The 11,787-nt window shown below is 39.6% G+C and overlaps 2 protein-coding genes and 1 pseudogene across 2 annotated transcripts in view; 2 read left to right on the plus strand and 1 right to left on the minus strand.

The window, feature by feature from the left end:
• The window catches only part of DENND2C (DENN domain containing 2C), a 77,239-nt gene extending 72,661 nt beyond the window's left edge, over positions 1-4,578 (plus strand). The window contains exons 17-19 of the mRNA XM_011366738.2: positions 1,101-1,337; positions 1,578-1,664; positions 2,689-4,578. Of these exons, the coding sequence (XP_011365040.1) occupies positions 1,101-1,337; positions 1,578-1,664; positions 2,689-2,720 (356 nt within the window). The 3' untranslated portion in view covers positions 2,721-4,578. The remainder of the gene's footprint in view (positions 1-1,100; positions 1,338-1,577; positions 1,665-2,688) is intronic.
• Positions 4,579-5,557: 979 nt separating this feature from the next.
• BCAS2 (BCAS2, pre-mRNA processing factor) overlaps positions 5,558-11,787 on the plus strand; it is a 10,985-nt gene continuing 4,755 nt past the window's right edge. The window contains exons 1-4 of the mRNA XM_011366750.2: positions 5,558-5,716; positions 5,826-5,918; positions 8,596-8,666; positions 10,641-10,802. Coding sequence (XP_011365052.1) covers positions 5,624-5,716; positions 5,826-5,918; positions 8,596-8,666; positions 10,641-10,802 — 419 coding nt within the window. The 5' untranslated portion in view covers positions 5,558-5,623. The remainder of the gene's footprint in view (positions 5,717-5,825; positions 5,919-8,595; positions 8,667-10,640; positions 10,803-11,787) is intronic.
• On the minus strand, positions 8,789-8,907 carry LOC111745746 (annotated as a pseudogene).

The following is an 11,787-nucleotide window of genomic DNA, read 5'->3' on the forward strand; positions in this document are numbered from 1 at the left end:
GTGAAGGGAGAAAAATACTTGTTGAATATGGAAGAAAAAGGAGGAGTCTAAGCTGAATCTGAGTTTTGAGCCTGGAACCAGGAAGGCATTATAATGTAGTATACTATAGTGGTTAAGAACCACCTGACTTGGGAGTCTGAAGGCTCTTCCATTGTATAAGATGAGATGACCCCTGGAGAATGTCTTTGTTCTGAGCCCCAGTTTCCTCATCTATAAAAGGGAAATAATGATACCTGTGTCATTGGCTTAGTACATTTTTAAAAACACTTCATACAGTCTCTGATGCCTCTTAAGTACTCAACAAATTATTATTATGGAATAAGCATGGTGCAACATGAAATGAGGAAGTTGAGAGAAATTAATTTCGTGGAGAAGTATAATGAATTTGGTTTTGGACATATTGCTTATTGATTTGATTCATATTTTACCAATTTCCCAAAAGGACATGATACAGTGATTTTTAGACAAACAATCTAAGTGCTAATGGGAAAGCCAAATGGTGATCACCATAAGAAGTCTGAAAAGATCAAAGGTGAATTTTGGTGAAATAACAAGACCGGAGAGCTATGGTTTAGAATAACTAACATGGAAAGCCCCCTCTACTTCTATGCCAATTAGCTCAGGACCATGCTCTGGAGGAGGACAAAGAGACAGGAAAAAAACAAATGTTTCATCAAAAGACAGGAGAAGAATCAGGAAATCAGAGCGTAAAGTTATAGGAGACCAGAGGAATGAGGAGGAAGTCAGCAGAAATGCAGCATAGAGTGTAAAGCAGGATAGAAATAGAAAAGCAGATTAAACTTGGCTGGTTCTCACTGCTGGCCTTTGAAAGAGCAGTTCCAGTGAAATCACAGAAGTGCAAGCCAGGCTGAGAGATGTAATAAGAGTATGTGTGGGAAGAAAATGAACGTAATATAAACCATTTGCTTTTTGTAGGTCATGGAGGGAGCAAGAAAGCTAAGAATGAAGATTCCTATGTTTATTCTCATTCTTTTAATCTGTGATTTCCTAGGCATCACTTTTATAACCAGAGACAGTGTTCCCATAAACACAAAACTTAGGGGACTTTTTCTTTTTCTTCTCTCTGATTTTTGCAGCAGATTTGACACTCAACTCTCTGGTGTCCGAAGCATTTGTCAGGTTTTTCGTGGAGCTGGTAGGACATTATTCTTTTAGCATGACTGTTACTGAGCGTGGGGAGCGTGTATTTCAAAGGGAGCCATTCCGTAAATCCCACACTTCCCGAAGTGTTCGCCACTTCCTGGATCTCTTCATGGAAACTCAGATGTTTGCAGGATTCATCCAGGACCGAGAGCTTCGGAAAAGTGGGGTAAAAGGTCAGTTTCATCATAAAGTTCTCCCTCTGTATTTAGTGAGTACTTAGAAGGTTTGAAAATGATGTAAACAAAAAATAGCGTAAAATACAAGGGCTCAAAATCCGAGTTGTTTACTATGGGAAATATTTATTTTGTAATATTGTTTCAGCTATGGAAGTACATTGACAGTGAGCAGTTTTATTTAATTGATTCTCAGCCTTGAACATTGGACAGTTTCACCAACATGAGTTTTCCTTATAGGTTTGTTTGAGGTTCGGGCCTTCCAGTATTTGGAAACAATTCCTGAGTCTGAACCCAGTGGGGTGAACAGAATTTTGCGGAGTCTTGGTGAGTTGCTGTGTTTTCCTGATAGAAAAATGTCGGTGAAAAAGCTTTTGCAGTAAGCATGCCTCATCACAAAAGCTTTATAATCAGATAAATAATATAACCTCAGGTAGGCTGACCAGAAACCATGACCCTGGTTCCCAAGTGTTTTGGAGAAAAAGAAGTCTCTTTCTCAGAGTTTGGGATTCTCCATCAGGGATGTCTATGGGGCAGTTTTCCTCAGATGAAACTCCCTCATGTTATACTAGTTTGCATATCATGATTATTGATCTTCTCTAGGTTACATCCCTGGGAGAATCTTATGGAAACTGTGAACTTTTTCCCCAGAAAAATAAAGAGCATACAAACAAATTTTGCACATAATTTTAGGGTGTTCGGGGACCTCCCTAAAGTCCATTTATGGGTTCCAGATTTAAAACACCTGGTTTAGAGGTACCTGAAACAAAAGAGGATTTCCTAGAAGTCTCTAATTTCACACTTCATAATGAAACATGATTGTTTATGATTTTTCGATTATACTTAACTTTTCATTATCCAGTATGGTATAGAACAGTGGTGTGTTAGCCAAAAACAATGAAGAACCTATATTCTATGGTATTTATATTGGTCTTCGAAATATATGCCCATAATTAAAATCAGGCCCCATTCTTAACTAGCTGAGAGACCATGGACAAATTATTCCTTGGGCTGCTGTTTTCTCTTGATACCATGGGGTTAGAATAGATCAGGGGTTCTCGGCTCTGACCACAATATTATAATCTCTGGAGAGCAGGCCAAGTGATTTTAACCTACAGTCACGGTTGAAAGCCACTGGCTTAGATGACATCTGAGTTTCTCTTCTGCCTCTACAGTTAGACACTTGGTGTCGGGGGTTAGCGGGCATCAAACACATCAACTGATAGCTTGCGATGGCAACTTGCTCCTGGGCTGTTCTCAATGCCTAGGTTGTCAACCCCTTGCCTCAAATAAGTGTACAATAAATAAAAATAAACTGATGAGAGTTAATTCTACCTTTTTCTCCCTTTAGGAAGTAAAATGAAATTTCTGCAGAAGAAATGAAATATTTGATTGATTGTCTCATCCTAAATGGAACAGAAAGTGCCAAAGAAAATATTTTTCCAAGAGTCAGGATGCCCTAAAGTATTCTACAAAATCCTCGAAAGTTGAAAAACTTACAGAGCGGGCCAGGTTCTTGGAGGAGGATTCTCCTGTTGCTGCTGTGGTGATCACTGGAGAATTGTTGGGAGCCGTCTGGAACCAATGCTCTCTCTACTCTGCCTTCAGTTTTTTTAAGTGGCCTTTTATGTTTGATTCTTGGCCTCATTCTTTGTGTTTTGTGCTTAGTCTATGAAGGCATTTGTCTTTTACAAGGGAAAGACTTGTCGTTTTATTTTTTTAAAAAAAACAGCTCAAAGATGAGCACAATGAGAGAAATGCTGAGTCTAAAGTATGAGGGAAACATGGTAAAAATGGAGAATGTCAGCCCTACAAACATAATTCTCATCACTGAAATACTGTGGCAGCTTTATACCTATGGGTTGTTCGAGCTGAGCTAAAGAATCATAATCTCTCTCTTTTTTTTGGTCTAATATTCCGTATAGGGGAATTGAATCACACTTATGTGCAAGCCCTATTTATTAGTACCATTTCTGAATATCTTATAAAAGTAGACATCTTGCAGCTTCTCTTCCACATTGGGTGGCAATTGAGTAGCTTGTCCCTCATGTGTCATCATTAAACTGTGGAATAATGACTAAAATGTCCTTTCAAGGGCAAGAGAACTACCTTTTTTTTTTAGTGTCCATCATGTGCCAGGCACTATGGTACATGTATGTATGTCATCTTATTCAGTCTGTAAATCAACTTTCTGAGGTATTTGCATCTCCATTTTACTAATAAAGAAACTAGAATTCAAAGACATTAAATAACTTGCCCAAAGTTATACAACAGAGACAGAACTGAAGCTAGAACTGTAATTTTGTAAACACAGAGTAAGTTGGGCAGTTCTGCAGATGGAAATTTGAGCTCTGTGAGATTATAGCTATTGAAAAAGTTTTCGTTTAAGGTGAAGTATAGCAGAGCCAACTGTCAACTCTGAGGATAAAGGACTTCAACTAGAAGGGACTTTTTTTGGTCCCTCCAGAATTGTTGGACTTTTTGCTCTAATTGGATTGGAGTCAGAATATGAGCATTTCCTAGGTTCACCACCACATAGTCACCCAGCTTTTAATATGTAAAGTAGTAGTAGTGATTGGAAGGAGGAATTTGTCAGTGATGCAGTTTTCATTGATAAATGTTATAGCAAATGTCAGTTTGTTTTCAATTCTTGTTGATGGTTTTAACTGGCATAAAAGAAAATATTTATGCAAATTTAACAAAACCTTACCAGTCGTATAAGGATACAATTTATTGATTTGTACAGTATTGTCATTACATCCCATTCTGGTGTGCATGAATGAATCTGAAGCAGATACCGTTAAGATCAGTGATATATATATGTGTGTGTGTGTGTATATATAATTCCTATAGATGTGGGTCCAGAAGATAGAACTGAGCCTATGTCTTTTAAAAAGTTTATTAAGTAGCTTACCCCAGTGGGGCTTTAACCAGATATCTCACCATTTGGTCTCTTCTAACACTCCAACCCTGAGGAAACAATTAGTGATTGGGAATTGAGTGTTTATAAAATGGGGGTAGGAGGTGGTGGTTCCTGGCCATCCCTCTGTGAGGAGACCTTTGCTTCAGGGGTGGGGGTCTTATTTTATCCCTGCTATCTGAAGCTGCTTCCTTTTCTTAGGTCTATTTTTATTTTGTTTTTGTAAAGTTTTATGGATTCTAGACGTTTGTAAAAGAATTATTCAAGATTTGTATAAAATATTGTTTACAGTTCTTCTAATGAATAAATACAAAAATTCCATGGGTCTCTTGGAGAATTTTAAATAAAATTGCTTAAGGTGTAAAGATCTTTTACTTAACCCCGTAGCTAGAACATTTATCTAATAGTAGGTTAAAAGATGATCCGAACTGATCCTAGACTAACCAGGCTTAATAACCGTGGCCAACTTTTCCTGGCTCTTGCAAAGCCTGGGTTTATGTTGTACCAGGCAGGGTAAATAGTCCGATTGCCTTATTTGGTCTTTGCCTGCTTAACCAAACGGAGCTGGGAACCACGGACTTAAGATAGTGCACCAGCAGCAGCAGCCGCAGTGGCTGGGGAGGCAGTGAGGAGCGCTGTTCTATTGCCGGAAGCCCTAAGCGCAAAATGATTGGCGTTTATGTACGTCCTGAAAGTTTAAAAGTTGGCGTCGGTGGTCAGTTATCAATCTCTCCCTGCGGGGTAATCAGATTCCTCTTGTTAGGCAGACCCTAAAGCCTCTCAGTTTTAACTGGGGACGGGCACCCTCTTCTACAGTCTGTGGCAGACCTGCACTTATCCAATACATAGATTCTCAAGGTGCCGAGAACGAAGTGGCGATGCAGCACGAAGTGCACGGGGAGAGATGCGCGGCACAAAGGGGGAGAAGTTTAAAGGAGAAAAGGCGGAAAGAGGAGTAGACGAAGTGGGAAACCAGTTTCTCCTTCCCCGCCAAATCATGCAGTCAGTTCCTTCCAAACGTTTTAAAGGACTCCTCTCCCAGATAGCATATCAGCATCCCGGAGGAAACCAAAAGTTGCACTCCACTACAAATTGCTGCCCGTCGGAAGGAAAAAGTGTGAACAACCGAGGACAGGAAATTAAGATGTTCCACTGACTCTGGGAAACTACGACGTGACGTCACGTCCGACCAAAACAAAATGGCCGGGCCGTTCCTCGCAGCCGGGCGAGCGCGCCTTCAGAACGAACAACTGAGCATGCGTCAGAGCCGATACGCAGGGGACGTAGATGAGCTCGGCGGCGAGCGCAGGCGCATTGACGTGGGCCTGAGCCTGCGCAGACTCAGCAAACTCAGGCGAACCTAAGAATGGCGGGTACAGGTTTGGTGGCCGGAGAGGTTGTGGTGGATGCGCTGCCGTATTTTGACCAAGGTTATGAAGCGCCTGGTGTGCGGGAAGCGGTGAGTTTGCGGTGTCTTTGTAGGTGACTCAGCGCTCGCTGGCTCTTAGTGCTTGGAAGAAGCACCTTACAATTGCTGCCCCTACACTGGCCCCTTTTCTCGTTCTTAGGCTGCGGCGCTGGTGGAGGAGGAAACTCGCAGATACCGACCTACTAAAAACTACTTGAGCTACCTGACAGCCCCGGATTATTCTGCTTTTGAAGTAAGTGCAATGTATTGAGCCCAACGTATGAACCAGGATTCCTGCGAATTTTTATTTAGTTCGAGAGCCTTACCCAGGAAAACGTGAATTCCAAATTCCCGCTCTAAGTATTGCTTGCTTGGTTTGTGTAGTTATTATCAGTCCATTGAAAACAGCTAGATAGATAAACCTTTTCCTCCGTAGTTCTTATGCTGAGACTCACAAAAGGACTTTCTTGGGCTCCGCGAACATCCTACACGTGCAAAATTTACTTTGTTATGTTTTTCCGGGATAGGTTCCTTGCATGAATCCTCAATGGGATCCTCTCCTTGCTAAGGACCACTCTAAAACAAGTGGTCTAGAGTTTTTAAATATACGTATAAGCTTAATTGCCTAAGGTCCTGAGAACCGCTGGAGGGCGGCCTTTGTATAAAGCCTAGATGTTTACCCAATGTGTGTGAATTACTGAAGGGATCGATCACATCTAAGTAATATATCATTTAAATATTTAGTTTAGAAGTGCCCTCAAGATACTCTTTAGTGTCTAGTCAGCTAAGTGAAATGTAAAATATTATTTCTAAGTTAATGGATTCTGTTAAGCGTTTTAATACGTTTGGGGGTTTTTCTTGTTAAAGGTAACCCTTTGTTAATGAAACAATTTTGTTATTAAAACAATAGTTATATTGCAGTAACATGAAAAAAATGTTGGCTAAGTCTTAAGTGGGAGAGAGATATTCCTATGATAAACAATTTCCTCATGCTTTTTCTAAATGTTACTCCCCAAATACAGATCTCACCACATCAAGAACTGAGTACAGTAATGCTTTTTATTAGATTGATTCTTGAACCTTTCGGATAACTGCATTCATTCAAAAACTTTTTGAACCAGTTTTCTTTTTAGCTCTCTTAAATACAGTATATGCATCCTATCTTTATAATTACTATACTGATTATGTAACTCTTTTTAATAATAAGAGCTCATAGTCTGCTGAGCTCACTATCATTTCTAAAGATAGCCCTGTGGACCATATAATTATGTGTTTATTATCCCAGTTTTTTTAGATGGGAAAACTGTAGTTTAGAGACGCTAATTTGCCCAAGACCTAAACCACTCCTCAAACTGTCTTTGAAACTGCTCTTTGATTAATTCATTTAACAACTAATTTATGAAGGTCTGTGCTATGCCAGGTATAGGGGAAAGGATAGGCAAGATCCATACTCACGGAGCTTACATTCTAGAGTGTGAAGACAGACAAATAAGTCAGGAAATTATTAGGTTACTGATAAAGCTATACAGAGAATTAAAGTAGTGATGTGCTTCAGTGACTGGGTGACGACTTTAAATAGGATGGTTGAAGGAGGCCTGTCTAAGTTGGGACGAGAGTGCTTCATGGCAGGGATCTTTTTTGTCTTCTTTACCACTTAGAACAGTGCCTGGCACACGATAGGCACCCAAATATTTATCAATTGAATATATGGAGAACTTCTAAGGCAGTAAGAACACTGTGTGCCAGGCATACCTGGAGTTCTTTTCATGCCTTAGCCCTGTGAGCGCTGGCTCAGTCTTTGGAGAGAGTTGAGTTAAAGCTCCAGATCCGTCACTTACTAGTCTTGTGAGTTAGGTTAGGGCACCTATGTTAATGGCTCCAGACTGCTTGTACTGCATTTTTACAGTTTCTCCATCTTATTGTTAGCTGTTTTTCCTTGTCTATCACTCTGCATCGCCTCTAGCTAGAATACCCTTGTTTTCTGCAGGAAACTAGATAACTACATTTTTTTTAAAGCTGGATGTAACTCAGCAGTAGTCCAAAAAAAATGCTTTCTCCGATAAGAAATACTTAATATAAAACTTTTAAACAAGCAATACGGGCTCCTGGAAGGCCTTTTTTTCCTTTAGGCTGTTAAAGTTGAAACCCTCAAAAATGGAAATTACATGAGATAACTCTGGTATTCCTAGAAATGAATATTTCACTTAAACAGTTTTTTATACTCAGCAGGAAATATGCAGAACAGAAATTGAATAGGATAATTGACCAAAACATTGGACTCATAAAAGTAAAGTTATACCACCTCTTTTTTGAAAACAGTAAATTTGTTAGACCAGATAGTAGAAACCAGTTCCCTTTGCGCCTTCCCCCTCTCTTCATTCTTGGCAAACAGCAAGTGTGAAAATAGCAGCCAAGACCAAAGAAGGAGATACAGGCTTAGGCTCATAGCCCTAAAGCAAATTTATGTCCAAGTCCTCTTCTGCCTGTCCCCATAAATACTTAGATAAGTGGTTCTCAGCACTGGCAGCTCCACTTTAAGATCAGTGGGGGAGTTAAAAACAAAAGTTACAGTCATGTTTAGTCTCTACCTCAACAGTTAAATTGGGTTGGGGAAGAGGGTGAGATGTGGCTGGGACTGGAGTTTTCGGAGCTCTCGGGTCATTTCTGATGTGCTGCTGGAACTGAGAACCGCTGATCTAGGATAAATCCTCTTCTCTGTGGGCCACTTTACCTATGAAGAGAGAGAATATGTGTTCTTCAGACCTGAGAGAGCATTTAATGCAGAGAAACGGGAGAAAGGAAATGATCCATTAAAATGGATGATATAAAGTATAAATATTGAAGTAGGTTAGATTCATCGTTTGGTGGTGGTTAATTTTAGTTTGTTGACATGATTTCGAAAATAATTCTTTCTCTCATTTATACGTCAGACCGACATAATGAGAAATGAATTTGAAAGACTGGCTGCTCGGCAACCAATTGAATTGCTCAGTATGAAACGGTAAGTCCTGTTTCTGTATGCAGCTGGGTGCAGAGCATTTTTTTAAGGCAAGGCAACCCTTGGTTGACCTCACAGATTACAAGGACCTTGTCAGCTTACAATCCCTTATTTTTTATTTTTTATGCCTGCAGCACCTGGTCTTCCAGGGTGGTCTCCCATCCAAGTACTGACCAGGCCCGACCCTGCTTAGCTTCCGAGATCAGACGAGATCGGGCTTGTTTGGGGTGGCATGGCCGTAGAGCATTGTTTAATTTTAATTTATTAGTAAAACTACTATAGCCATGTTAAAATAAATGTAGAAAGGGAAAAATTTTTGTCCGTTTTTATGTATTTTTTCATAAGATAGTGGTTCACAGAATCCTGTGTTAATGTTCAAAGATATTCTTTGCAGTGTTGTTTAAAAGTGTAAAATATTTTAAAATTCGACTGTAGGAGAATGGTTAATTATAACGAAGTTCATGCTTAAGAATTTCCAAGGAAATGTTCTCGATTAGACCTGAAGTTCTTCACTGACAAAACGAGCGTTGGGGCCTCTAATGACCCCACTTCATTCTTCCGCAAGGCGGCTTTAGGCAGTGCAGAATGCCTGCGTGGTTGGACTTCGTTTCCACAATCTCCCCTCCCCCCCGCCACTTCACATGACTGTTTCTCCTTCCTCAGAAAAAAAAACGAAACCACCCTTTGTTCATTTCTCTAAAATGGAGAATTGGATTGCTTAACATCTGCAGTCCCTTCCAGCTCTGAAATAACTGTGGAATTATGGGAACCACAAAGTAATCTGTCAGAGCAAAATCCTTCAGGAGAGGGCTTGGTGACCAGTGAAGCTGTCTCCTCAGCATGCCTGTACACTGACTGTAAGAGGGATTCGAGTCTGTGGGACTAGAGGACCACTTCCTGTCTGGTTTGAGTGACAGAGGCAGGACAGCTGCCGGGACTCCTTTGTGCTCCCGTTTCCAGGTGCTCGTGCTCTAAAGGTTTTCATGATACTACCTCCTTTAGGGTAGTAGGTTTCAAACCATAGGTAATGACCTATTAAGCAGCAGATTATGAGGTAAATTTAGTTAGGTACCACAGCACTTTCTTAAGGAATTAGGATAGAAAATGTCAGAATGCATTGCATGTAAAGGTAAGTATTGTTTTGTGAAATTTTTGTGCAGTTATGTGTATTTGTGTACTGGGTCACAGTGTAAAATGATTTTTACTGTAAGTTATAATCAGAAGTTTAAAAAATACCACATTTATAAGATGTATGTGTAAAGCTTTTTTAAAAAAAAACCGAAATGCTGTATTCTTGATCCCGGTTGCATATTTCTCAAATTTTTTCTAGAAATAATTTTAAGGTTTTGCAGTATCTAATAAAAACATTAGAATGGAAATTAAAACTTACTTTGTAGTAACTGATAATGAGCTGAGATTTGTGAAGAGTACATTTGCTGGCTCTTGGCAGTGTTGAAGGACTGGGTATGAAGAGAGAATAGGGTGAGGTCCAGTATTTTTCTCTAGAGGAGTGTGGTTTGTGGGTTCGAGATGTGAGTTTGAGAGGGGTGTGGTTTGTGAGTTTGAGATGAGTGTTAATGGATGTAGATGTATTTACAAAAATGATAACACAGTTTTTGTATCCCACTTTTTTCTTTAGTATATTACAAAGGTTTTAATGTTTTAAGTATTCTTCAGTAACATCATTTAATAGCTAATATAACAGCCAGCCACTTATGTGAACGTACTGCAGCTGAGTGAATCAGTTCACATTGATAAGAACATTTTTTTTGTTCCTGTATGTAATGATGCTAAGTCTTATTTGTAAATTAATTGCTCCTTAGGATAAATAGTTTTACTATTATTGTGAAGTCTGCATCTTATCTTCAGTCTTCTGTAGTTTTTATATTGTATGTAGATTCATGAGGCATTTTGTTGGGAGGAGAGAAAAGATTTGGGGGGAATATGTAGTTTTATTTTATTGTTGTTTAATTTCAGGTATGAACTTCCAGCCCCTTCCTCTGGTCAGAAAAATGACATTACTGCATGGCAGGAATGTGTGAATAATTCTATGGCCCAGTTAGAGCATCAAGCGGTTCGAATTGAAAATCTTGAACTAATGTCACAGCATGGATGCAATGCCTGGAAAGTATATAATGAGTAAGAAGCTTTTTGTTTTGCTTTAGAAAGAAAACCCACGCCACCCACAACTTTAATATTTTTTTTTAATGTAGGAAGTAGGGTAGAGGAAGTGGGATTAAAATAGCAGAGTTGAACTTTCACTTGGGATCATGTCCTAGAACCATAACCCATATGAAAGGCCACTGCTTCGAGACCCACCTCATAGTTTGAATACTAAGGGGACCTAGACCTGACTGCCGTGTTTATTGCGTAATGTTGTAATAAAATGAGTTCTGAGGTCTGACTTACATCACACCTTGGCAGGACGTGATCCTTAACATGGAGGATGGTTTATACAGTCGATTCACCTTAGTTGCATGTTATGTTCTATAGAAGTGGCCTTGAATACTCAATTAGCAAACACTGTCCTATTTCTCCTGGGGGAAATATGTACATATGTACATGTACGCATCTCACATAGATTACAAGCTTAAATCCTAAAAACAACTTATCCTGGCAGATTTTATTTTCTTTATTTTATAAAGAGAAAGCAAAGTTCAGAAGTGTTAAGTAGCTTGCCAGAGTTGGAAATTAAACTTCATCCTTTGGTCTGCTCCGTAGACGACCTCAAACAAGGCAGAGCGTCTTCCTCTTCCACTCCAACTGGGAACGTGCATATCTGACAACTCAGATTTTTCACTGCTCTGAGCATGTCTGCGAATGATTGAAAAACACTACAAGTATTTGACTTTGGGGTTAGAAATAAATTTGAGTGAGTAGGAAAATTCATAAATACAAAATCTGCAAATAATAAGAGTCAACCGTGTAGAGAGCACCAGAAACAGAAGTGTCAGAACAAGCCACTGAGGTCCCGGTTCTGTTGCATATAACTAGCTTCAGGTTTAGTAATCTCTCTGGGGTTCAGTTTCCTTATTTGTAGTATTAGGCAGTTAGATGACCTTCGTAGCTCCCTCGAGCTCTCCAGGTCCCCTGAATGTCTACTCACAGTTTGAGAAAAGGCCAC

This window comes from Pteropus vampyrus, unplaced genomic scaffold (assembly GCF_000151845.1).
Source record: "Pteropus vampyrus isolate Shadow unplaced genomic scaffold, Pvam_2.0 Scaffold6, whole genome shotgun sequence".
NCBI lineage: Eukaryota > Metazoa > Chordata > Mammalia > Chiroptera > Pteropodidae > Pteropus > Pteropus vampyrus.